At 54.8% G+C, this 25,520-nt stretch overlaps 1 protein-coding gene across 1 annotated transcript; it reads right to left on the reverse strand.

Moving 5' to 3' along the window:
- Samm50 (SAMM50 sorting and assembly machinery component) lies at positions 1-25,514 on the reverse strand. Its single transcript, XM_005338587.5, has 15 exons — positions 25,350-25,514; positions 23,558-23,668; positions 22,808-22,909; positions 20,200-20,287; positions 17,860-17,966; positions 17,249-17,379; positions 16,955-17,042; positions 14,610-14,738; positions 13,275-13,346; positions 12,479-12,565; positions 10,645-10,715; positions 8,201-8,268; positions 5,047-5,193; positions 4,372-4,513; positions 1-184 (listed from the first exon to the last, which is right to left on the reverse strand). Exons 1-15 carry the CDS (start codon positions 25,368-25,370, stop codon positions 139-141), a joined length of 1,410 nt encoding a protein of 469 aa, XP_005338644.1. The 5' UTR covers positions 25,371-25,514; the 3' UTR covers positions 1-138.
- Between the last annotated feature and the right edge of the window lie 6 nt (positions 25,515-25,520).

The following is a 25,520-nucleotide window of genomic DNA, read 5'->3' on the forward strand; positions in this document are numbered from 1 at the left end:
TGTTTGTCTTTAAAATTTATTGGCATGGTTTTCCAGCAGAGCCGTGGCCCAAGACCCTCGACTGTCCCCCTGAGAAGGCATGTGGCACGGGTGACTCCAGTGGCCGGTGTCCCCAAGGTACTCTGGAGGGTGCGCCAGCTACAGGAACCGTATCCCAGCTCCAAACTGCACACCGTCACATATCCTGCAAAAGAGGAAGCGGTCATCGCAGCAGCCCTGCTAGGCCTGACCCCAGGCGTGGCTCTCAGCAGCACCCAGGCACCCTGCTTTCCACAGGCCTCCTCCCTGCCGGCCAGCCAGGCCCCCCTCCCCCAACCCCGCCAGGCCCTGCTTCCTCCCTGGCCAGATCCAGAATCAGCCTCTGGAGGACGAAGGGAAAGAGGACAGGAACCCTCCACCACTCCCTCCTTGCCTCCGACCTTCCCCAGGGGCAAGAACAGGGTGAGGTGGGGTGGGAGGAGAGACAGGGCACAGGATCCAGGACAGGCCCAGACCACAAGACCAGGAACCAGTGTCACAACCTCACAGGGGGAGCTGGGCCTCCTCCTGGACCTGCTCCAACCCAGGATGGGACTGCTGCAAAGGGTCACATCATGTGCCATGTCTGTCATGCCGGCCACAAGCTGGCACTCTGCAGGTGATGCTCGCGCTGCTGGCATTAAGAGCGCCATCCTCCTGACGGGGCAAGGGTGCTGCCCACCACCAGCAGCAGCCACTAACCAGAAGTCCCTGCGTGAGCAACAGCCAACCCCACCCACGGGCTGGAAAGGCGAAGAGCACAGCCGAAACCTGCGCGGCCCTGGAACCGCCTGGCCGCCTGCGGGCCCGAGAGCCGCACCGGGCTCCATGCCACCAGTGTAGACGCAGCCCTCGCCAAGGCCACTGCAAGGAGAGTCGCACACAACTAGCAGGCACAAGCCAAGCCTGGCCTCCTAACCCGGGAGAGCGCGGCGTCCAGCACAGGCTCATTCCAGCCACAGACCACTGCGCTGGGGCAGCGCAGACCACCCAGTCACCAAAAACACACCCCGAAGGTCACACCAGGCCATGCCCAGCCGCGGCACCCTCAGGATGGCCTCCTGAGCCTGCTCCTCCTGCTCCAGGGCCAGGTGTGGCCGCCTCTACCTCTCCCCACTGCCACCACCACTGTCCTGTGCAGCCCCCACAGCCTCTCCTGCCTCCGCACCGCACACAGCACCAGCACCCCAGCCTTGGCAAGGTCACACTGAAGGTGCCCACCGGCTCCAACCACTGGTGGCTTGTGTCCAGTCCCGCCATGTGCCAGGGCATCTTCAATGGTTGCCACTCAAAGCCCAGGCGCTGCTCTAGGCTCCAGGAAGTCAGCAATGGAAACGAAGTTGAGGTCCAGACTCAGAGACCTTGTGAACCCCGGGGGACACGCCATGTGGCTAGGAGGCAGAGGGACGTCAAGCTCAGGCTCCTTGGTGTGGCCCCTGCCCCTACTGCACAAGTGCCCGTGTCCAGCCACGCCACACACTGGCACATCTTGGCCCTGCTCTCCAGCCAGAGCCCTCCCTGGCCCATTGTCCCTCAGGAAGGTCCGGATCAGCTCCCGCTGCACAGGGCCTCTTACTGCCCCTCCACATACCCTAGGATGGTCTCTTTCCCCATGGCTAGCCATGACCGCGCTGCCAGGTGGGCACCTGTGTGTCACCCAGCTCCAGAGACTGTGCTCTGAAGACACCCCAGAGACTGCAGTGCCCCAGGCAGCTCCGGAAACTACGGGTACCCGCAGGCCACCACGCACACTGTTCCCATCCGCCAGCTGCCCGGGTTTAGAATTACCGCTCGCGGGCAGCACCCGCCCAACCTCACAGCATTCCAATGCAGATGGACAACTTCACCCTGAGCCACAGCGGGGTCAGTGGGGAAGGCGACTGCACACTCAAGGATGCTGGACGGCACTCCCGGCCCAAGACAGACACAGCCGCCACCCACCCGGGTCAAGGCTCCCCTGCACTGGCCTGCGGACACCGGCGCTGTCTCCTGGGAGCCCACATTTGAAATCAGTCTCTAAAACGTCTTTCTCAGGTCGCTCCAGAGCAAGGGAACTGAGGGCTGCAGGGCCCACGGCCAAGCCCAGCAGGGCGGATGGTGTGCTCCCAGAGCCGCCACTGCTGAGGCACGCTGACACCCAGTGGCCTCCGTCGGTACTGCAGGGTGGTGGCTGCTGGAGCTCCCAGACCCTGCTGTCCCCAGGCTCCTGGGGGACCTCCAGGCGGTGCCAGGGCATATCACCTGAAATGCGCTCCCCCATACCTCTATTCTGACTGCCTTTGCAGCACGGGGGAAGGAACCGGGCCGTGTGTGCTGGCCACACTCCAGCCTCTTGGCTCCAGTGCCTTGTCACAGCACTTTCAGCACCACCTGCAGAGTGTCACACACAGGGACTGCTAGTGCAGGAGGGCCGAGGTCCCCATCTGCAGTGGGACTGTCTCTGGAAAGCAGCGTGGACAGGCGTGGGGAACCTGCTCACCGCTGCCGGGGCTCCACCAGGCTCCAGCCCTTCCCTCACTCTGCACCGAGTTGCACGTCACAAACAGCACACAGCAGAACCCGGGGTGACATGGGAGGAAGGGGAAGCACCTCCTGAAGGACACAGGGAAGACCTGGTGTGGTGGGCAGCAGCAGCAGCAGCCACAGGAAGAACCACCACCTTCTCCAGCCACAGCCTCAGTCCAGAGTCCTTTGTACGCATGCACTCTACAAGGGTCCACAATCATTACTGTCCACTCTCCAGGAGAGACAGAGAGGTTAAGTCACTCACCTCAGGTCACACAGCCATACCAAGGAGCCCGGCCCGGTTGCAGAGCACACATGGGCACAGCCTATGCAACTAAACCCTTTGCAGCTTTAGCTTGTGCTGGAACAGGGAGGTGGGGAGCAGAGAGACTGGGGGTCCATGGAGCAGCCGAGGCAGTCTGCAGGTGCTGGCAGCGCCCTGGACACAGCGCAGAGGCCGAGCCAGCCCTCCAGCGAGGGGAGGCGCTCGCCCTCTCCCACTCAGTAGGAACTATCAGGAATGTGGGTGGCAGGTGCTCACTGCGCCCGAGCATCGAGGCTCGGGAAGAGCTGCTAGTGGGCGGTCCCCACAGCACCATCCCCACAACGCTGCAGGAAGAGCACAGGAGTAAACAATGCCGCATGTCCCTGCGTCAGGCGGTGGCACTGAGATGACACCACCGCTCAAGGGCAGCATAAGCAAGACCAAAAATGAACAGAAAAAAATGAAGCCAGAGCACTGCACGGCCACACCCAAAATAACAGGAACACGCCCAGACGCTGACAGAGCGCGTGTCCCCAGTTCCTATGCTGAGGTCCTGGCCCACAGTGTGACCGTGATTGGAGGAGGGTCCCCTGGTGGGACTCGAGCCCATTCATGACACCAGCACTCTGGCTCGCTCCCTCCTGATGAGGACGTGATGGGAAGGCGGCCCTCTGCAAGCCAAGAAGAGAGCCCTCGCCAGGAACCCACTCTGCCAGCACCCGATCTTGGCCCTCAGCTCTGCAGCTGTGACATGTCTGCTGTCGGAGCCACCCTGCCTACGGTGTGGCGGTGGCAGCCTGAGCCGCCCAATGCACACCACTGTGTCAATACTTCTGCATTTCCTGAAACTCCAGTAATGCCTGTCCTCCACAACTGCACGTGACCTTCGAGCACATCTGTCCACAGACCCTGCCATCCGCAGCCAAATGACACGAAAAAAAGTTCCTAGAAAGCAGAACATGAATTTCCCACGGCCGAGTCCTATGCTGAACTCCCTTCGAGCACTGGACTGGGTGCTACATCACCCAGGAGGGCTGGGGCCCCGAGGGCATGCGCACACGCTGCCCGAACACCTGCCCAAACACCGCACAGTGCACACAGGCCTGGCACTTGTGGGGTTTGTCTCCACGGGGTTTGTCTCCTGGAACCAATTTATGGCAGAAACCAAGGGATAACTACTTGGCAATCTTTCCTTCAGAAAAGAAGCACCAGAGAAAGGCCAGATGGCGGGTCCCTGGACCAGAAGGCCCCAGGACTGTCCTCCTCCAGAGGCCTCAAGCCCCGCCTGCAAAGCCAGAACCAGCAACGCCACCTTGTGTTCAGCAAGCAGAACCAGTAATGCCCAGCCAGAGGAGCGGGCTCCCATGGCCCTGGGCCAACAGGCACGTAGCACCTAAGTGGGGCTGAGCACCTCCAGACTGGGAGAGAAACCGACGGGAGGAAAATCCAGGAATTCTTCTATTCTTTGGCTAAGTATTTGATTTCTCCGAAAATCTTTGCTCTTAAAAGACACTGATATGATTAACCACACCCAAAAATACAGACCCCAGAGAAGCCGGCGGCTGTGGGCGCCCTGCACACACCTGTCACCCCGCTGCACTCCCATGGGGATGCAGTAGTTGAGCTCTAGGCGAGCGATGTTGCCGAGCCTGAGGACGAGGCCCGCTCCGTACGACCAGCGGATGCACTCGGCCAGCTTGCGAATGTGGGCTCTGGGACCGTCCCCTGAAAGAGAGAGGACATGTGACAACAGCCTGTATGGGGTCATGTCAGAAGTGTCCACAGGCAAGCCTTGCTGCTCACTCAGCTTGCCCAGCCCCAGCCCCTGGCCACCCGGGAAGCCCTACTCCAGGCCCCGGCTGAGGGCCGCGTCTCCACAGGGCTTTCCAGGTAGGTCCCCTGGACGTGTGTCTGCTGTGAGCTTGTCCTGGACTGACTCCCCAGGAACAGGACGGTCCCTGTCAGCTCTGGGGCCCTGACGTCTGTGCTCACCCGTGCTCCGGACGTGTGTGTTGAAGAATCGAGAACAGAGCTTATTCTTTTGTTAGACAGGATGACTGTACTTCTTGAATGATTTGTTCATTTGATCAACAACTTTTTTCTGGGCACTGTATTAGGTGTAGTTGGATTTTTACTAAGAAAAGCTGGGTTCCTAAATTTAAATACCATATAATCTAAAAAGACAGCCACCTATTTGTGTGCTGGGGTCTTGAACACGGAAACCGCAGTCCCGCGCAGCTCACGGGAGTGCGTCTTACCGTAGTTGAGGTTGCAGAGGTTTCCCGCGTTCAGGAAAAAGTGGGTTCTGAAAAGTTCTCCGAAGCCTCCCTGGCCTGGCCGGAAGGGCAACGGGGTGTACAGATGCAGGCCACCAGCCCAGTAGGCCTCTCCTCCCAGGTAGTCCCCTGCGAAGGGCAGAACAGGAGCAGCTGACAAACCAACACTGCACTGGCACGTCACGGGCCACTGCCACGTCACAGGCCAGTGCCGTTCACCCTCGGGTTCCCAGCCACTGGCCCCCACTCCTGCTGAGGCCTCTTTTCTCCTGGTTTTACAATTTGATTTAACTGGGAGGAGGGGGAGCAGTAGAGTTCAAGAAAGAAAGCACTGGGTCATGTTCGCCATCTGTGAATGTAAGGGACCAGAAGGGCCTGGGGACCTCACTGCACACACACCTCCTCCCAGCAATCCAAACACTGCTCGCCAACCTTCCTGCTGTTTCTGGAAACAGCTGCAGAGTCTGTCCAAAGGCATGGAGCCCGCCCCAGGGGACAGGCTGCTAGTCAGCGGTTCAGATCACCTGCACTTTCATTTTTTTTTGGACAAAGGTTACTTTTCCCTAAACCTGACTACTCAACTTTTTCCTTATATCTAAAAAATGCTCCTACCCATTACATTTAACATTAAAGCCACCCAAATCCCTCCAACTTTGTTGTCTATACTTTTTTTAAAAAAAATTATTTTTTAGTTGTAGTTGGACACAATACCTTTTATTTTTTTTCATGTGGTGCTAAGGATCGAACCCAGGGCCTCACACGTGCTAGGTGAGCACTTTACTGCTGAGCCACAACCCCAGCCTCTGTATTCTTGTTACAAAATACCACTTAAAGTATCTTAGTCCCTCAAATGAGGGACCATGAAAAGGTCAACCCAAGGACGGCATTGCTTATTCGCTGAGGAGCCCTGCATCACTCTGGCCCTTTCAGCACTGAAACCAGGAGGGAAACAGGACCCAGGCGGCAGCAGCCACCCCTCCCTCCCACGAGCTGCCTCCAGCTGCTCTCAGGAAGCTTTTCCTGATGAGAAGCAACCCCAGGGCTGGGTGCAGCTGCAGCAGAGCACTGGCCTTGTGCACAGGCCCAGCTCCCGCAGCATCACAGGAAAAGGGAAAGGAAAAGAGAAAAGAAATACACTCCGTAGAAAATCCCATGACCGTAGAAGAGTAGGAAAAATGGAGATCTTCTCATCCAGCTAGTAGCCTGTTCTTTCCTCCAGCAAATAATAACGTATGATTAAATTTAGCTTTACATGACCCATACGAACACACACACACACACACAGACACAGACACACACACACACACACACACACACATACACACACACACACACACGAGTTCTTAGTGTAGTTTATTTCCCAGTTTAATGTTCTTTCTCCTAATGTTTGATGTTCTTTGAAGATAAGGCTTTTATGCCTGAATTACAACATAAATGGACCAAAACTTCCATTTCTTCCTAGTGTCAGATGGGGTTCTAATTCCTTCACAGTGGACATTTCGGGCTTTCATTAAAGACCTTCTCCCTTCTGATGGCACCCACCACCCACGCCAACGCAGCTCCTCTACCAGCAGGCTTGGCCTACGTGGAGCACCATAGGCGCAGTCCGCCTGCTTTCTGCAGGTTCCTGGGGTCCACACACCATCCTTCGGCTGGTGGCTGCAATCCGTTCCCCGCATCTTGCTGTGAAGGCATCACCGACTGCCTGTCCCAGTGCTGATGGGCATCTGGCTATCTAGTTTCCTGTTTGGGGATATCACCGATAGTCTCCAAAAATAAAAACTTTAAGGCTCATGATACATCAAATTGCTTTAGAGAAACACCACGGTGCTGACACCCTTGCCCCAGAATCCTGCGATCCCTCGGGGACAGGCGGCAGGGGAAGAGCTTGTGCGTTACTTTCAATGCCAAGTGGAGCCCGTTAAACTTCCCCAGAATCAGCAGGTCACACTTGCTTAGAAAAAGAATAAAATCAATCTCCAAATTGTTCTAAAAATGACACTCTAATAAAGCCCTCTAAAAACTAGCAAAAAGAGACACTCTACCCTTTAAAAAATCTCTCTTGCGCAGTCACTGCTTGTGATGGATGGAGGTGGAGCAGGTGTTGTAAAACTAGGATCAGCAGAACATTTCACAATGGGGCAGAAAGTTCACTGGGGGGATGCCAAGTCCTAACGACTCATGGTGATGCCCAACTGCAGCCCAGCGCATTTATCAAAACTAAAGAATGTGCCGTGCCAACAGTGACCCTGACCAGGCACTGTGCTGGTCACGCCAACACTGTTCCTGGATTGTAACAAACGACTAGATACAAAGTGCTGTCACGGAGGGACCCTCTGCTCTTTCAGCTCCATTTTTCTGTCTTAAGACTAAAAAATAAAGCCTGGGTTCCAAACCCAACAGCCCAGGAAACAAAGAACAAATTCTCTTAGTTAAAAACAATTATAGTACGTTAATAAAATGAAATCGGGGCTGGGGTTGGGGCTGGGGCTCAGCCACAGAGCGCTTTCCTAGCATGCATGAAGCACTGGGTTTGATTCTCAGCACCACATAAAAATATAAAGATATTGTGCCCATCTAAAAATAAAAAATAAATATTAAAAAAAGTTGAAATGGACAGTCACTAAAAATGATAAAGTAACTCAGCACAGTGGCCACATCTGTAAACCCAGTTACTGTGAAGTTTGAGGCAGAAGGTTCACAAGTTCAAGGCCAGCCTCAACAACTTAGCGAGGCCCGTCTCAAAATTTTAAAAAATTGTATTTATTCCCATAAAAAATACTGTTGTGTTATTTATTATGTGGGGTGGTGAGCAAGACAAGTTAAAAATCAGTGTGTGAACAAAACAAAAAGCACAAAGACACACAGATCTGAACCTAAAAAGATACACCAGCAAGCGCTCAGGTTCTCGCCAGGTGTGAAACGCGGGCCACTTCCCCCTCCGTCTGTAATCCACTCCACTCTCCACGCCTGCTGCCTGGCGGACTCTGGGTCAGGCACTAACTGTACTGTTGAGGAGCAGGACACCCATCACTGTCTGACTCTCACACGTGAGCACGTGCACACACACACGGGGTGCCTTCAGGGACAAGCGGGTGACGGCCTCAACGGGGCACAGCTCTGGGGAAAGACAGACCTTCGCTCTGGGGCCCGATGCTGTGCATGCTGAATCCACGGACACTGGTGGGTCCTCCGAGGTAGAACCTAGGCGAGACAGCACGTGTCAGAGGCCGGCCACTCACGGGCGAAACCAAGATGGGCTGAAAGCGTGGAGCACACGACTGGTTGGGGATGCTCCACGCCATCGCCACACCCAGAGCTGGAGAAGGCACTCACAAGACCCAGCAACTCCAAAAACTCCAACCTCCCGCCCCAGGCTGAAGCCTCGACAGCTGCTGGAGATGCGCAGGAGACACCCAGGGCCTTGGGGGAGAGCCGCAGGGCGCTGGCCCCAGGTCCTCTGCACCCACAGGACGCCCTCGCAGTGGAGCAGGAAGGTAAAAAGCAGGACAGTCCAGCCCCGCATCTCAGAAACAGCACTGAAAGGAAACAGACCGTGCTTTTCACATTTTCTACAATGACTTTTAATTAGAAAAAAGGGCTTATAATTTTTAAGTTAATTCTGTCTGTGTTTCAAATTGACTGGATAATCTTCTTTCTTATAAAATCTGAATAAAAGTAAACAATGAATTAAAAATTACTCAGGGGCTGGGGTTGTGGCTCGGTGGCAAAGCACTTGCCTAGCATGTGGGAGCCCAGGGCGTTCCAAGGCAGGGGACCCTGTGTTCGACTCTCAGCACCACATAAAAATAAATAAATAAAATAAAGGTATTGTGTCCAACTACAACTGAAAATAAAAAGTTTCTCAGAAATCCTATCCATTCTCTAAGACCAAACCTTTCAAAACCTAACTTTAGATCATGATAACAACTAAAAGCGACTCCAGATAAGAGCAGGTCTTCCTCCTGGCAGGGCCACTGCAGCTACTGCCCCAGCAAACCTCCTCTGAGACCCACAAACATCAATCCCAGAAACAAGTGCCAGCCCCACGGGCGCCCCACCCCCTCTTCTGAAAGCACTCAGGCCATCCAGGGAGCACAGAGCACCTGTGAAAGGCCCCGCGCCCCTGCCCACGGCATCCCGTCTCCAGGTGGCCACTGTCCAGGTTGGGCCGACTCCCGGGCCCTGGGCACTGCACCGTCACCTCCTGTGCACCCTGGAGTTCCACCCTACTCAGAAGGGGACCAGCTCAACATACCCCAATTTAAAATCGGGGACGTCGACCTCCCGATTTTAGTAACCAGCAGCCTTCCCTTAGGTGGCCGTGTGGCCTCCCGCCACTGCCCTGCTGCGGCCTCCCTGAGTCGGCTGTGACCGTCTGGCTACAGCAAAGCTGGGGTGGCCATCTCTGCACATAAATCTCTGCACACTTACCAAAGTTTTTTTGGTTTTTGGCAGTGGTGGGATGAGACCCAGGGCCTCAGGGCTCGGCGTCCTGCCACTGAGCCACGTCCCCAGCCCTTCTTCTGTTTTTTAAAACTAGATCCATGATGTGGAAACTGTTATGTCCCAGAGTTTATAAATTTAGGATTTCTATGCTCCCAAATTACCATCCAAAAAGGCTGAGCCAGCGTACATTAAAGCACATTTTAACTAATACGGGTGGAAGACCGTTCCATGCCCCCAATGACAATTTCTAAGCATTAAGAACAATCTCAGGCCCTGCCCGCAGAGGTGGAAACTGCCCACTGCTCTCTAAACGGCAGAACCTGGCAATATTCTTAACACGCCTTCAGGCCCGCCTCCAGGAAGCTCTTCTCAGAAAGTAAGATGAACAACTTGTTTACAAAGTTACTTGTCTCAGTGTTTTCTAGAAAAATCACAAAATTAGAAACAACTGAAATAGCCAATGATATAAGGCAGACTACAATGTTACAGTATATCTGAATAACAAAACACTGTTCGCCATTAAAATGCTACTGATGAAGACACTTTTCGTGACCTAGTGAAGGACGACCCTAGAATTTCCTCAAAATTTTTTGAAAAGCACTGACACAAAATTTATGTAAAATACAGTATATTAGCAATTTGATATACGTCATGCATGCACACACACAACAAAGCAGACAAAAGGAATCAGTCCCCAAGGTCGATTCCACTCCCTCTGAGTAGGCCTGGGATTCTTACTCCCTTGAATGTTCTATTTCTGCAACAAGCCTGATCCATATTCTTTCACAATTAAAAGGCACATTGCAAAAATTTTGATACAATGAATAACACAAAACAAAACAAAAGTACCGGGTATAGTGTGTTTTTCAAAATTAGCTTAAGTAAGAAAAGCAAAGTAGAATTTGGAATTTTGCTCTTCTAATGATAAAACTCTTCTAAAATATCTTGTCAGAAATCAACCAGCTGGGCACCATGGCACAGACTGTAACTCCAGCAACTTGGGAGGCTCAGCAGGAGGATCAGGAGTTGCCTCCCACCTTAGATAGACCCCATCTCAACAAAACAAGCAAACAAGAAACCAAGCAAAAGACCCGAGGGAAACTCCCACAAACTCCCCTCCCTGATACTTACCTGTCGGCAATGCTCGATGGCTTCTCACCAATAGGCACCAACATTCCACCCCAGAGAGAGGCTGAGAACACCTGTGGCAACACAGACAGTTACGTCCCCAGTGTCTCCTTCATCCCGCAGGCAACAGCAGATGGAAGGCGGGCCCCACCCCAACATGTGGCACAAGGGCTCTGCCCTCAGGTTCCAGGGTGGCAGAGGGAGACTGCCGAGCTGCGGGGTTGCAGAACTGATTCAAGACAACCTCGAATGGCAAATAAAGCCACACTGAAGCCCAGCGGCTCCTTCCACTGACCACCCCCCACTCTAGGATGAGAAGCAAGGCCTGGCAGGACAAGCCCTGGCCTCACAGGTGAGGGAGACCAGCACCCTGGACAAGCAACCCGGCACCTGGCAGGCCTTTGCCCTGGCCTGGAAATGCAGGAGGATCACCCAGAACCCTGTGAGCACCCAGAACGTAGCAGCAAGTCCAGGCTACGGTGCTCCCATAGTCACAAGGCAGAGAGATGCACCCCTCCAAGCCGCCCTCAAGGACAGAGCCCCAGAGCTCACAGGTCAGGGGGCAGTCACCTGCCTTCGCTCAGAGCCCCAGTCCTCACAGCACACAATCCCCCATCAGACCCACTGGGTTCTGCTCCTTCACGCCACACCCTCGGGCCCCACATGCCCGCTCATCTCCCGTCTCTCTGCCCTGCCAATTCCTAAGTCCTTCAAAGTCGCTCAGGTATTTCTTTTTCAGAAGCTTCAGTGGAAAGACCTAGAGATGAGGACTGGGCAGTGTGGGCAGAGCAGGCCGCAGGGAATGCAGTGGTGTACAACCCCTTCCACCTGCTGTCAGCAAATCACCTGACCTACGCCACACCTCAGTGCAAATCAGGCTTTGTGTTCCATGACTCTGCCCGGTGGCAGCTAGTGTTAAGTGTTCTGGGCACACGAGAGTTAGCCCAGGAGGCCCTGGGAGATGGGGCAGAGGGGGAAAAGCCATGGAACCCAGGGGACAGCACACCCATGAGGCAGAGCCACCCAAAAGAAGATGAAGGGTAGAAAAAAAACACAATAATGAAGTCAAGGACAGCAGCAAAGAGCTCGGTGAACTGGGCCACAGAGACGAGCAGCGGCCTCCGTCGCACTTAGCCGGGATGGCCACAGCAGGGGAAACGCACTGCACCTGAACAGCAGCAGTAGTGGAGGTCACAGACCACCTGGAGGCAGTGGCTTGGCCATCTCGTGAACTCACCCTGGCCATCAAGGCTTGGGGCAGGGGTGGACGCCACAGGTCAGCCGCGCTGCAGACCCGGGGCTCCACTGGCTGCATCAGAATACAGACTCCTCTGGCTGGGGATGCAGCTCAGTGGGTAGTGCCTGCCCCGCGTGCCCAAGGCCCTGGGTTCTATCCCAGCACACTGCCGCCCCCCCCCCCAAAAAATTTCAGACTCCTCACTTCCTGAGCAACCAGGGTAAACCAAACTGGAATAAAGAGAAAAGAAAGAAAGATTCTGGAAGCACCCTGAACCCTGTGACCCGGAAAACACAGTAAAGCATTTTCATGGAAGCGACCTTGTAAGGGAAAGGAGACACTTCCATGTCAGGTCACACTGCCTCTGCGGCCTGAGATGACAAGGACAGGCTCTCTCACAGTCCTCTAGATTAAAACGAGCAGATTGTTTTCTAAGGAAGTGGCTGTCATTGCTCCTCAGGTGCCTGTGATTCTGGTTAAGCACAAAAGATCAGGCTCCAGGTCTCCACCCACGTGCTTTAGTGATGCAGGAACTGAGATTTATCAGGATTCCAAACCGCAGGAACAACCCAGGTGGCCGCGTCCTAGCTGGACACTCACCGAATCCAACACGAGCTGCTTATTCAACTGAAGCTCGAAGTCTTCTTTGAGGAAGCTCACGTCCCCGCCAGTATAGCCGGCCAGTTCCTGTGGGGAGAACCCACAGGCTCACGCAGAGGCCACCAGGACAGGACTCTGCGGGAACCTAACTGCTGTTTGTACTTTTTAGAAGGCAAAAGAAGACTGTCTCCTGGAAGCCGTGTCCCCATGGCACTGAACACATGGGAGGCAGACGCACTGTCCAGCACACGCTGCAGAGCTGGCAGAGGACAGGGCCTGCGGCGGCCCAGCACCAGGAAACGCACTGGGGAACGCCGACGCCTTTGCAGTGGGACCACTGTACCTGAGACTCTGTCTGCAGCTGTCCTCTGCGCCCTCCAGCCTCCCGCCCTGCACAACCCCGAGGCCTGCAGCCGCTGCTGGCCCGGCGTGGAGGCCTTGAATGCAGGATAGAGCCCTGCCCCAGCTTTTCTTCCCCTCTGGCCTATCATGTAGCACACCAAAGTCCCCGTGGCCCTGTCCCCACCCCGGCTTCTGTGAAGACAGAAGAATGGACTGTGGAGAGAGCAGCACCGGGGCCAGGGCCCTGTGGGCAGGGCTGTCACCCTGCAGGCCATTTTGTTTCTGCAGTGCTGGTGGCACCGAGCCCCACCGCAGCCCCACACTCCAGCTGTTAGACTCAAGTGCACCATAAAAGCAGAAGCTGGATATCAGAATGACCACTGTGACCCACTTCCCAGGGGTGCCGGCCCTGAGAGGCCACAACGAAAGAGAGGCCACAACGAAAGGACACTACCTGGTTCACCTTCAGCAGGGCGCCTCTTCTGGGCAAGATAGAAGAATTCCGAGAGTCGATGACCATGGCGTGCTGGAAGAAATTTGCACTAGGGTACTCTTGCCTCGATCAGTTCTCCAGGAGCAAGGAGCCCTGCACTGCTGACCCGCCCACCTCCCAGGGCCCCAGGCCTCCCCACCAGGGAGCCCAGCAGCACACTGAGCTCAACTGAGCCATAGTAACGCGGAAGCTCCTCTGCTTCCTGTGGAGTCTCCAACCCACCTGGTCGCCCCATCCTCTCAAGGAGTCCAGAGCCCTGGCCCAAGTGAACTCAGCCAGCTTTCTCATTCCTTCTAAAAGCTAACATTCCAGCCAGGCGTACGGCACACACCTGTAATCCCAGTGAATCGGGAAACTGAGACAGGAGGATCGCAAGTTCAAGATCAACCTTACCACCTCAGCAAGAGGCTTTCTCAAAATAAAAATTAAAAAGGGCTGGGGCTGGGGTTCTGGCTCAGTGGTAGAGAGCTGGCCTAGCATGAGTGAAGCACTGGGTTTGATTCTCAGCACCACATACACATACGAATAAATAAAGGTCCATTAACAACTAATTTAAAAAAAAAAAAAAACTAAAAAGGGCTGGTAGCTAAGTGGTAGAGCACCCTGGAATCAATCCCCAGTCCCAAAATAAATAAATAAATAAATGAATAAATACTCCATAGTGAGCTGTTTTTATTTATTTAATTATTGGTTCCAGGGATTGGGGACCAGTATTACAATTACTGAGCCACATCCCCAGAGCCTCCTCACCTTTTTTTAAAAACTTTGAGACAGGGTCACACTAAGTTGCTTAGGACCTCACTGAGTTGCTGAGGCTGGCTTTGGACTTGTGGTTCTTCTGCTTCAACCTCCTAAGTCACTGGGACTGCAGGCATGCACCACTGGAACCAGCTTATTTTAATTTTTTTGTATTGGTGTTTGAACCTAGGGGTGCTTTAGCAATGAGCCACATCCCCAGTCCTTTGTATTTTTAATCTGAGATAGGGTCTCACCAAGTTGTTCAGGGCCTCACTAAGTATCCCAGGCTGGCTTTGAACTCCCATCCTCCTGCCTCAGCCCCTCAAGTTGCTAGGGTTACAGGTGTGGCCTGTAACTGCATGTGGCCACACCTAGCTCTTAGTCACGCCTTCTCCATGGTTACTTAGAAAACAACAGGAGGAGGGGATCTCCAGCTCACAGGAAGCCAAGACCCACTCTCAGCCTCCAGACTTCCCTAACACTTCTCTGTGGGCCCCAACACTGATTCTCAAAGTACAGCTGTCAACACATCACACACTCCAAGAAAAAAGTCCTTACTGAAAGGGACGACTTCAGTGAATGCCCACTTTCTTTCCGCACCGCGAAAGACGCCGTCCTGGAGAGGCAGCCGAGCTCCCGCCACACGCCCTCCCACTTGACGGTGTGGCTGGTCTTCCATATGGGAAACTGCAACACAGGGGAGAGGACTCATCCTTCTAGGTGGCTCGCACACAGGAAAGTTGTGCAAACCAACTTCTGCAACGGGGCATCTCCAAGTCATTAAAAACCATCTTCAAAGGGAAGGAGGGAGAAAGGGAAAAGAGGAAGCAGGTGCGAGCTGGGATCTGAACAGAAGGTCCAGGTGCGGGACAGGGCCGCAGTCTAGTCTTTGAATCGGCAGGTGCAGCGGTATCCCCAACTCTTCGCAGAGGGAACAACACACAGGTATGTGACATGTACCCCACTTGACCCACCCAACCCTGGTGACCACGCATCCAGTATCAACCACAGAGGATCAGGAGAGCAAGTCAGAACGAGCTGAGAGCATCCTTCCTGCAGCCAGAGGCCTGAAGCCCGTGAACCTTGGGCTCCAGGCAAAGGACACCTGCCTCTCAGCCCGACACTGTCCCCAAAGCCATGGAAGAATGCCGTCCCAGATTTCTCTGTGTCAGAAATGCCCAGCTCTCTGAACAGTGACCAATGTTGCCTGGTGGCTTTGGGAAGTTTGATGGTGACATGACTCTTGCAAGGAAGCCATGTACCCCAAGCTTCCCAGAGGGCATTCCCTGAAGCCCTTCCCTGCAGGAGAACCCAGGGCACCCAGGGTGGGGCACAACAGTAAACGCCCAGAACACCCTTCCAGCTTGCAGGGATGGGGCACCCACCTCTGCACCCACGAGGCACCGTGCAGACTGGGGAGTCAGGGGCTGATGAGAGGAGCAGCCCTGGGGCCCTGGGACGGGTGCCTTCCCAGATGCCTGTGGGAGCTACCTAAATCACCCCCTTGTTCCTCATAAGAGAGCCCTTGAGAAGAAAGGCACTGTCACTCAGAGACCTTCTTGATGCCCCTCATGCACTGTCAGAGCTCACGGGGCCAGCAGCAAGCCCCACTCCATGTGGCCCAAGGACACCACAGTGGGCATGACCCAGTCCTTCCCTCCAGGAGCTCAGCTCCTTTGACTTCAGAGCCGCCAGCTTCAGCCTCAGGCCTCCTCCTACTCAGAACAGCGCCCTGGCTTTCCTAGCATCGGTTCTCCAACAAGGCTCAGGAAAGAGAGATGAAGGAGGGAGGCCGGGAGAAGATGAGGAAGCTCCAGGTGCCTAACCGCTGCTGGCTCCCTCAGGTGACCTGATGGGGGACCAGGGCTGCAGAGAAGAGCATATGCCCCACAGTGTCCCCATGAAAGCCCACATTAGGGTACGCCGGGACTGCATCAGAGCAGGATCCTGAGCGCTGCTCCCTTCCACACCAGAAGAGGGAGCAGCAGCACGATGCTCTCGGGCGCCGTGTACACCCTGCACCTGCGCGCACCTGCTGCAAGCTGCAACTTGCACGACCTCCGCCTGCTACACTTAGAGGCAGGGCATCCAGCGCCTCAGGGCCCACTATTGTCACGCTGTTAGGAGTTGCACCTGCTGGCCCTGTGACCCTCACAGCAGCACTGAGGGACTGCACTACCCTGATACTCGTCAGACAGAAACTCTGTTCAAGGACAAACCACCATCAGGGACAGAGGAAGTCAAGCCCATGCAGTCTGCCTCCCCAGTTTCAGCAGTTTTGGAGAGTCCAAGCCAAAAACTTCCTGGCCCATTCCCAGAGATTCCGGTAGGGCAGTTCCCGGGAGCCTGGGAGTATGCATTTCCAAGGAGCCCCCAGGTGAGGACGAGGGTGCAGAGAGTAGAGACCTACTCTAGGAAAACTGCTTGTGCTCAAGGCTTTTCTCTCCTAACTAGGGCCTGGAAAGGAGGAGACACGTAAGGAGAAGTGGAGGATGCAGGGGAAAGAGCAGTTCCTCTTAAAGCCAACACGCGGGCCAATGACGCCAGTTCCATCTGTCGCCTAGTCACATCGTTTTAGACACATTGTAAGTGTGAAACAGTAACAGAACCTTGCAGTGAAGCACAGTGACTCTGCTATCAGACACCGCTGCTCCCAACAAGCACAGGAAAGGACAACCAGGGCCATGGGTAACAGGGTGCACAGAAGACATTTGATCAGGTGGACAAGGGCCACCCTGTGTTCCTTGGCCGCCTGCACTAGCTGGGACAGAGGCGCCCAGCCAAGAAGCAGCTGGGTGGGCGGAGTCCATGCCCTCCTGCCCAGCTCTGGCTATCCTTGGCAATCAGTGAAAATGGCTGGCACCGCATTTCAAATGCACACATACACACCTGGGGGTACTTACACTATATTCTGTGGACACTCCTCTGTCTGTCTCCCGAAGTGAGCTCCACGGGAACTGCCCGGTAACTTTATATAAGTTTACAGAGAAACTAGGAGGCAATGGGATAGAGCTTTAGCTGCCGAGCCAGTGGCCTGTGGCGCACATCTCACTCAACAGGCTTGGCTACCCTGTGGCTGTCCCTAGCAACTCCACTGCAGAAGCAGGAGCTGAACTTGTCAGCTGCTCCGCACACATGGCCCTCTACTCTAATCTCACACCAGGCCACTGCAGTCAGGGACCAGGTTGGCTTCCTACTTTCTCTCGAAGTTTCCAGGCTGTGGTTTGAAGAAGGACAGGCCGTAGGAAGTTTCCTTTGTTCCATAAGAAAACTGAAAAGTCACTTTTTCTGCTCGTCCTAGGAGATTAGGGAGTTTGAGGCCGAGCACCTAGAAGGAAAAGAAAAAAAGCAGCAAGAATGTCACTGTTCCCAAAGACCAAGATGGGTGCAGGGCAGTCCCGAGAACACAACCAGAGTCTGCCGCACGGGGCCTGCACTGGTGGTCACCACACGCTTCACGACACGGCCCTGCTGGGCACGCCTTGTGAGGCACAAGCGGACCTGCCCACTGCACGACTCAAGGACACAAACGCTACAGATCTGGAGCCTTGATGCTGAACTAGGAACTCGGAATCTGAACCCTCTCCACAGCATTCCTAATCACTGGCGGTAACACTGTCACCCAGCCACTCAGAACACCATCTAATGGACCAGGAGGTTGAAGCCAAGCTGTGGATAAACAGACTGAGGGACAAGACACGAGCAGCGGGTGGGAAGCTGCCATCAGCTGCCAGAGGCGGCCACAGGTAAAAAGCTCCTACCTCAAAATCCCAGGGCGAGAAGGGAAAGGCGCGCGTGGCCCACGTACCATGCTGCCCTCATTGTTCCCCACCATGGTGTTGTAGCTGCCCGTCAACCTCCTCAGCTCAGTCACTTCAAAGGTGACGTCTAACCCGTTGGGCAGCGCATCATCACCTAAGGAAGCCAAGACATTAAGCAAGAGACAGTTGGAAGCTGTGCTTTCATTTTGGGTCTTACTGCTGAACAACCCGGGATCTGCGGCTCATTTATAAATAATCTCCTCTGGAAAACATGCCGTCCACCTGCAGTAAGGCACGCCCACACAGAGCCAGGACACCCCACGCCAAAAAGCCGTCCATGGCAGGGCACCCCAAACAGCAACATCTGCTGCGAGGAGGCATCACTATAAGTAGTCCTACCTGCTCAACAAACCATATTTGTAACAAAATATGTTCCCCTATCAGGGAGGTCCTTGAAAATATTCGGAGTTCCAATTCAAATGACATTAAAACATGTGACAACAACAATTCACGGAACAATAAGGACTTTTAGTATACACAAAAAGAAACAAGATATTGTTTATCAGATTATTAAACGACAGGGGTAGTTCTGTCCTCCATCCAACAGGGTATGAGCTGCCTGTAACCTCGGGGCAGACCTCCTGGCCCACCAAGGACAGGTGGCATGTGCAGAGGGGGGCATGTCAGGGGGGCTGCACTATGTGGGGGCGTGGCCTCTCCTGCTCTCACAGAGCAGATGTTCACTCTCCTGGACACCTGGCTGCCATGGAGACATCCAGATGCTCAGAGGTCGGCAGGTCCAGGGTGGAGCCTTGTGGTCATTTGGTTTTTGTTAACAGACTTTATTTTTAGAGCACTGTTGGGTGTTAGAAAGCACAGCGTTCCCATGCGCCCTGCCCTGCCCCTCACACTTCTCCCTCATGTTCACATGGTGCATCTGCCACCACTGACAACCAGTCATTGTCATTATCAAGCCAGTCTAGGGTCACCCCTGGGGTTGGACACCATAGGTCTGAACAAAGGGACAAGGACATGTCTGCATAGTATCACACACAGTGGTTCTGCTGCCCTAAGCCACTCTCAATTCCCAAGTGACCCCAGTATGCAGCCAGGGCCAAAACTGACAACAGGAGGGCCACAGCCAGGCACAAGGCCAGGCCCAGACCAGGGAGGGGCAAGAGCCACAACCAAAGGCCAAAGGCCCTGCCACCGAGAAGAGCACCTCCAGGTGGGCCCAGGCCTCGGGCACCGGAGTTCCATGACTCGCCTGGTGGACCTGGGCAAGCCACCTGAGCTGCTCAGAGCCCTGGCTTCACCAGCTGAAGTGCTTACAACAGCAGCAGCGCGACACCTCGCAGGCTCTTGACCCCTGAACTGGATGGAGCATGAGAACACCTGCCGCAGGGTCTTCCGGGCACCACCCTCTGGCAACACCCAGGTGCGTGGAGCTCTCTTTGCCCTGACTGGCCCAGGACTCCCCAGCTTTACCAGGCCTCCCCAGCTTTACCAGGCCTCTGAGCAACATGCCACAGAAGGCAGCCCCCGCCCCCGAGCAGCTTCTGCCGCCACCCATGGAGCTCCCAGATGACAAAGCCACTGCTGGTCTGGGCCACACAGAGAGCCACTGTTGCAATCACAGCGAAGCCTCACCTTTCACCTCCCTGCCTCCTCACATATGGGCACGTGGGACTCAGCCCTGGCCAGTGACATGTGAGGAGAGTGCAGAGCCCAGCACTTGGGACGGGTATGCATCTACACGTTTACGCTGTGTGTGTGTGTGTGTGTGTGTTGTGGTACCAGGGATCAGGCCCAAGGCCTCACTTATGCTAAGTGCTCTATCCCTCTATTTTTACTCTGAGACAGGTTCCCTCGAGGTTATCCAGGCTGGGCTTGAACTAGGGATCCTCCTGCCTCAGGCTGCTGGAATTACAGGCGTAAGGAACCCCACCCCGCCACCCCCACACCTTCATGGGCCTGGTTCACAGCAGAGCTCCTGGTACAATAGTAAATACTGACTCAGCTGAAATCTGTCCACGGCCACAGAGCACGCCAGGGATGAGCAGAGCCAAGGCACAGACCAGACTCCCCCTGTTCAGAGCACCCACTCAGCGGGGCTCCACTGAGAGCTCCTTCAGCAGCTCTGAGCTGCCTGTGTCGAGAGGGGCCTGGGTCCGCCTCCAGCACCCTCCCCAGAGCCTGAGCAGCCAGGGCTGAGACAACAATGTCCTCTGAGCTCACTACTCCTCCCACGCTAGACACAAAAACAGCTTCTTGCCCAAAACCTAGCTCAGAAGCCTTCAGACCACCCTGTACACAGCCACACAGCTGCCCCTTGACCCTGAAGGATGGATGGAAGGGACTCACAAAGACACACCCACAGTGCGCACCTTGACAGGTGTCGATCAAGACGTCCACTTGTCTAAAGATCCCCAGACGAAGCAACTTCTCGCGGGCTTCGTGAGACTTCCTCATCACCTGTGAGAGGGAAGACAGCAGGTACAGGAACACACATGGCCCCAGAGCAGGCTGCACTGCCCCTGGGCAGCAAGAGCAGAGAATCACCAAGGCCAGACACGGAGAAGGGAAGCAGCGGTGTGGGGACAAACCCTGTTCCCAGTGCCAGCCAAGTGGGGGACATGGCTCCAGGGGACACACACACACACAGGCCCTAAGTGCAATCCCTAACTATGCCGAAAATAAATGAAAAATTAGTTAAAAAGCACAGGCCAGGCCGGGGCATGGCTCACACAGGAGAAAGCCTCGGGTGGGGAGAGCGGAGGCCCTCGGGTCTTCCCAGAGGGGACGGCATGCGAGTGTGCTCTGTGGGGACGTCTGGTGACAGGGACATCTGTTGTCCGTGTGTGTGCAGGCCTGTCTGGGGGTTTCAGGTGGAAACCGTCTCTAGCCACTGCCCAACGCCTCTTCTCCTCGCTGTCAACAGCAGTCCCCCCCATGTCAGGAGCCATGCTGACTGGAGGACAAGCAAGGGGCAGCCAGGACAGGACTGTGTGACAGGCAGATGTGGCTCTCCCCTGCAGGGGGATCAGGGTCCTGCAGGAGGAGCTCAGCCGGGGCGCCTGGAGTCCTGCAAGCAGGGGGATGGCGGCAACGGGGCAGCAGGAGGCCCCTCCAGCAGACCGGGAGCTGGGCGGCACTGACCCAGCCCAGGCAGCGGGCAGGTCGGCAGGGGGCAGTCATCTCACAGGTGAGGCTGAGGCCACGGGCACTGACTGAATGGAGGAAACTGAGATTTCCAGCTCAGGCTTAGCGCCTGGCTAGAGATCAGCGCCCTTGGAGAAGTCACACAGACGAGGAACAGCAGGATGGGGCTGACAAGACTATGACTCCGGACGTGCCCTACAGCAGGATGTCTGTGGCCAGCCACAGGCAGGGTCCAGGAGGCCAGTGCACAGCCAGGCTGAGCTCAGCTGACCACCTCGGTGCTTGGCTGGAACCAGGACTGTGGATGTTGTTAGAACCAGGGCTGTGGATGCACTCAGAGGTGACACCAGGCTGGAACCAGGGCTGAGGATGCGCTCAGAAGGGACACCAGGCTGAAGGGTGGTGGCAGGGAAAGAGGCTGACACAGACTTCACAGTGACCATGACAAGATGGCAGGCACCCAGGAAGGGATGCCCAGGGAAGAGAGTGGAGATAAGGTGGAGACGTGTTCAGGAGGGAAGCAGAAAGTGCATGGCACACAGCGACAGGGACATGAATACAGGAAGGCCCTCCTAAACCAACACAGCCTCAGAGCCCGCGGAGAAGGAAGACCTGCAGGCAGCTCCCAGCAGAAACCGGGCCAACAGCAGGGCAAAGTGACCTCACGCCTCATTAAAAAAAAAAAAAAAGCAAATCAGAACGATGACAAGGCATCGTTTTCACCTAACAGGCTGGCGAGAACTTAGGTGAGACAACACTCAGTGGCGGACGCCAACCTCCTGTGCTGTGGGAGTGCGGATGGCCAGGCGTTCGTGGCGGTGCTGAGTGGCAACGCACGCGCACTTGGACCTGGCAGAACCGGGTTTTGAGAACTCTAACATGCAGTTGCATCCTCGCTTGCAAGACAGGAACGAGATGCTCAACACAGGTGCCGTGAGAGCAGAACCACTCATCTAAACGGCCATCAGTGGGGACACAAGTCCCTTCAATGAGGCACCACGGCACCCACAGCCTGGCACAAGCTGGTCATAGTTGCTGATGACAAAGACAGTTCAGGAAACGAGAGAACGGAGCTAGTGTAAGAAGTTGTGTGTGTTTATCCACACACAGGCTGGGAGGACACGGGAGCCTCAGCCACATCACCTCTGAGAACCGACTGGGAGTGGTAGGGAAGGGCATGCTCACTCCAGTGCCTCTGCGCTGTCCGTTCTTCACACCTTTTAAATTTAACTGGGTTTATACATCGTGTTACCTTAGTCTGTTAAAAATGTAAACTTCATTTTTTGGGAGTGGAAATGGTCCACAGTGTCAAATGCCACTCAAAGGCTGATAAGAAGGGGACAGGAAGGAGCCAGCTGGATCAGACCATGAGGACAAGTGACCTCTGCCCAGGCCTGTTCAGTGCGATCCCACGCACAGACTCACAGGAGGAAGCCACAGGTGAGCAGAAAGAGGGTGCAGTGCAGGAGAGAGACAGCTCCACAGAGAACTCCCCAGGACCCAGGGAATGGCTGGCCAGGTGCGCAGCCGGCACCAGAGCACTCAGCACAGAGCCTGGGAGGGGTGGCTCCAATTCCACAGGCTCCTCAGGTGGGAGAGTCATGAAACACAGACAGTTGGCCACAGACAGACAGACACCTTCTCCAGAATGAGAGGAGGTAGGACATGCGCAGGCATGGGGAGCTGTGGGGGGCACCCGAACCCAGGCCCCTCTGGGTGGGTGGCAGCTTTCAGCAGGGGGCTGCAGTGGGGTGCTCCAAGGTGTGACGTGCCAGGGAATCACAAGTTCCTCAGACAGGACCCAAAAGAATGCCAAGGAAAGATGCCACTCACCTCAATGAGGTTTCTAGCCTTAAATACATCTCCAATTTCACACATGATGATGTCGTCCCTAGTCCTTCCAAGGCCATCAAAGTGAACATGCTGAACTACCACCTAAACATGACAAGGACAGAAGACAAGTGACTACTCATCAAGGCTAAAGACAAGCATCAGAAACCAACTTCAAGGTGTTCCTCAAGTTCAACAACCCACATTTCTTACTCCTGGATTTTAATCTTATTTCTGACACCTTGTCAAAGATCCTCCCACTCAGGCTTAACCTCTGCCAGGTCTGGACTTCTTGCAGAGACCTGGTGTCTTCAGCCCAAGGACCCAGGACCCCCTCAGCCTATGCACAGGTAGGCACAGGCAGGCACAGGCAGGCCCGAGGCCCCAGCCCTCCCCAGCACACTCCTGAGCACTGGGACCCCGACTTAAAAACTGTGTGGGTCATGTTCAGACCTCACACGGCATGACCAGAAGGCCCTTCCCATCCTCTCTGGGAAGAGCCAGAAAGGCAGGCTCAAGCTTCTAAATACTTTTGGTTTCTTTAATAGAACACAAAAACGTGTTTGCCTAGACCGCCCACATAAACAACAGCAAAAGAAGAACGACTCCTCTACAACTGGCAACTATTTTCCTGGAGTCAGCAGTCTTTCTTGTTGTAGTAGGTTGCAGGTTAACTCTGCCTACCTCCCCCCAGCAGTGTACGGAAGTGAACACTCCAGTAATAATGACATTGAAATCTAACTATAAACTCACGTCTTTGTTTTCCAATATTTCCTGTTTAGCTTCAGGTTCAACTTCAACAAATTCGGCTTCTTCACCTAATGCTCCAAAATCAGGCCCATTTGATGGAAGAGGCTCCAAACTCTGAAGGTGGGGAGGAACCACAAATAATCAATGACCTGTTTCACTAATGGAGATCCACACATTCATCAATAGGAGTCTCACGATCCTGCTATGTGACAGGCACTTCTAAGACCTTCAGCCTCACAGTATTTCCATTGCAGGGTCTGGAAGAAAAGGCATGGAGTATAAATGTTTGTTGGGATTTGGTCTCCAACCTTTAAGTCAGACTAGTATCAAATGGAAAAGCCTGTAACCATAGCAGATATTAGTGATAATTGCTGTTTTGCAAAGCTTTTGCTTCACATAAGCATGCAAATACTATGCCAAATGTTTTCTGAGTTCTGTTCAAATATGAGAAAAATACTGGCTAGTGGGCTGAAAAGACTGAATTAAAAGAACTGAAGACATTTTTTGTCAATAAATTAATCAACAGAGCAGCAATTTTCACATCAAAACAGCTCCTTAAAAGCCGAGTTTGTTTTTGGCCAAGGACATAGTAGGCCATTGGTAAATACTAGTTGAATAAATGAATGAAGGCTTACACGATTCAAGATGCTATGACCCAAGCCAAATATGCTGCTGTTCCTACTCCTAGAATCTAATAAGACAAAAAGCAAATGGGACTAAAGTAAGGCAAGAGCAAATGGCCCTCGAGGGGGAAAGGCAAGGAGGTGGTAGTACAGCCAAATGAGGGGGAGGAAAGAGTCAGCTTGAGCTGAGGTTAAAGGTGGAGATATTTTGCTAGATAAAGCTGGGTTCGGAAGTGATTGGCAGAAGAGGGAATAAATGGAGGACCACAGTCCAAAGAACATGTCAGAGGCAATGCTATTTGGTTTGAGCAAAAACCACGTGAAGGGAGTTAACTCCAATTCTGGAAGCCAGGCTGAGCGTCCATACTAAATTCTTTTGGATGTTAACTGGGAACCATTGAAAACTTCTGAGTTAGGCTCATGAAACAATCCATATTGTAGCAGAAAACTAGTGTCGGGCCCAGACTCCAGAAGTCTTGAGTTTTGGGACATTTTGCAGCTCCGTGTGACCTTGGACAAATTACTCATTATCGGGCCTTCAGTTAAGATTTTTAAAAGGGGAGTAGTTTGGCCAGCAGTTATCATGCTCCGAGCACCCGATAAATAACTGTCCACTAAACCGGGGAGGCCAGTGGCTTGGGCTGAGCTCCTGCACCAGCCGAACAGAGGACACCACCACGGGGTCCCCGGACGGACGGACGGCCGTGACTGGCTCAGGAGGGAAGCCTCCCCTGCTTTGGCCTCCGCCAGCAGAGTCACTTGGGGTCGCCGGCCACCTTCCCTCCTCCGTCCATTCGCGCCCCCTCGGCCCTCCCGTCTGAGGCCAAACTCCTCTGCTCGGCGGCCAAGAACCGCAGACGGCAGCGACGGAGCGGGCGGGCCGCCTTCCCGCGGACTTCACGCGCTGTCCCCGTGGCCATGACGGCCCGGAGCGCGGGGCGCTGAGGTCACCGCGGCAAGTGCCAGAGTCCCGCCGAGTGACCTTGAGCAAGTCACGACACTCCCCCAGCGTCGGCCTCCCGCTGCGACGTCCGCGGGCCCCGCTGTCCGAGGTGAGCTGCCCGCGGCCGCCGGCCCCCGCCCTCGGCGCGCGCTCTCCGGGGACCCCCGGGCAGCCCCGGCAGCGTCCCCCCGCGGTGCCCGCCCGGTCCCCTCGGGCGCGGGCCACTTACCCGGGCGTGCACCGTCCCCATGGCTCCCGCTCCAGCCGCCGCCTTGCGGACCTGCCCGGGCCAGACCAACGCTCGGCTGGTGAGTGCACGGGGCGCGTCCGCGGTGCGGGGCTGTCCGTCAGCGCAGCTCCCTCAGCCCCCGGAAGCGGCGCGCTGGGGGCGGCCATGATG

The sequence above is a fragment of the Ictidomys tridecemlineatus genome, chromosome 6 (genome assembly GCF_052094955.1).
Source record: "Ictidomys tridecemlineatus isolate mIctTri1 chromosome 6, mIctTri1.hap1, whole genome shotgun sequence".
NCBI lineage: Eukaryota > Metazoa > Chordata > Mammalia > Rodentia > Sciuridae > Ictidomys > Ictidomys tridecemlineatus.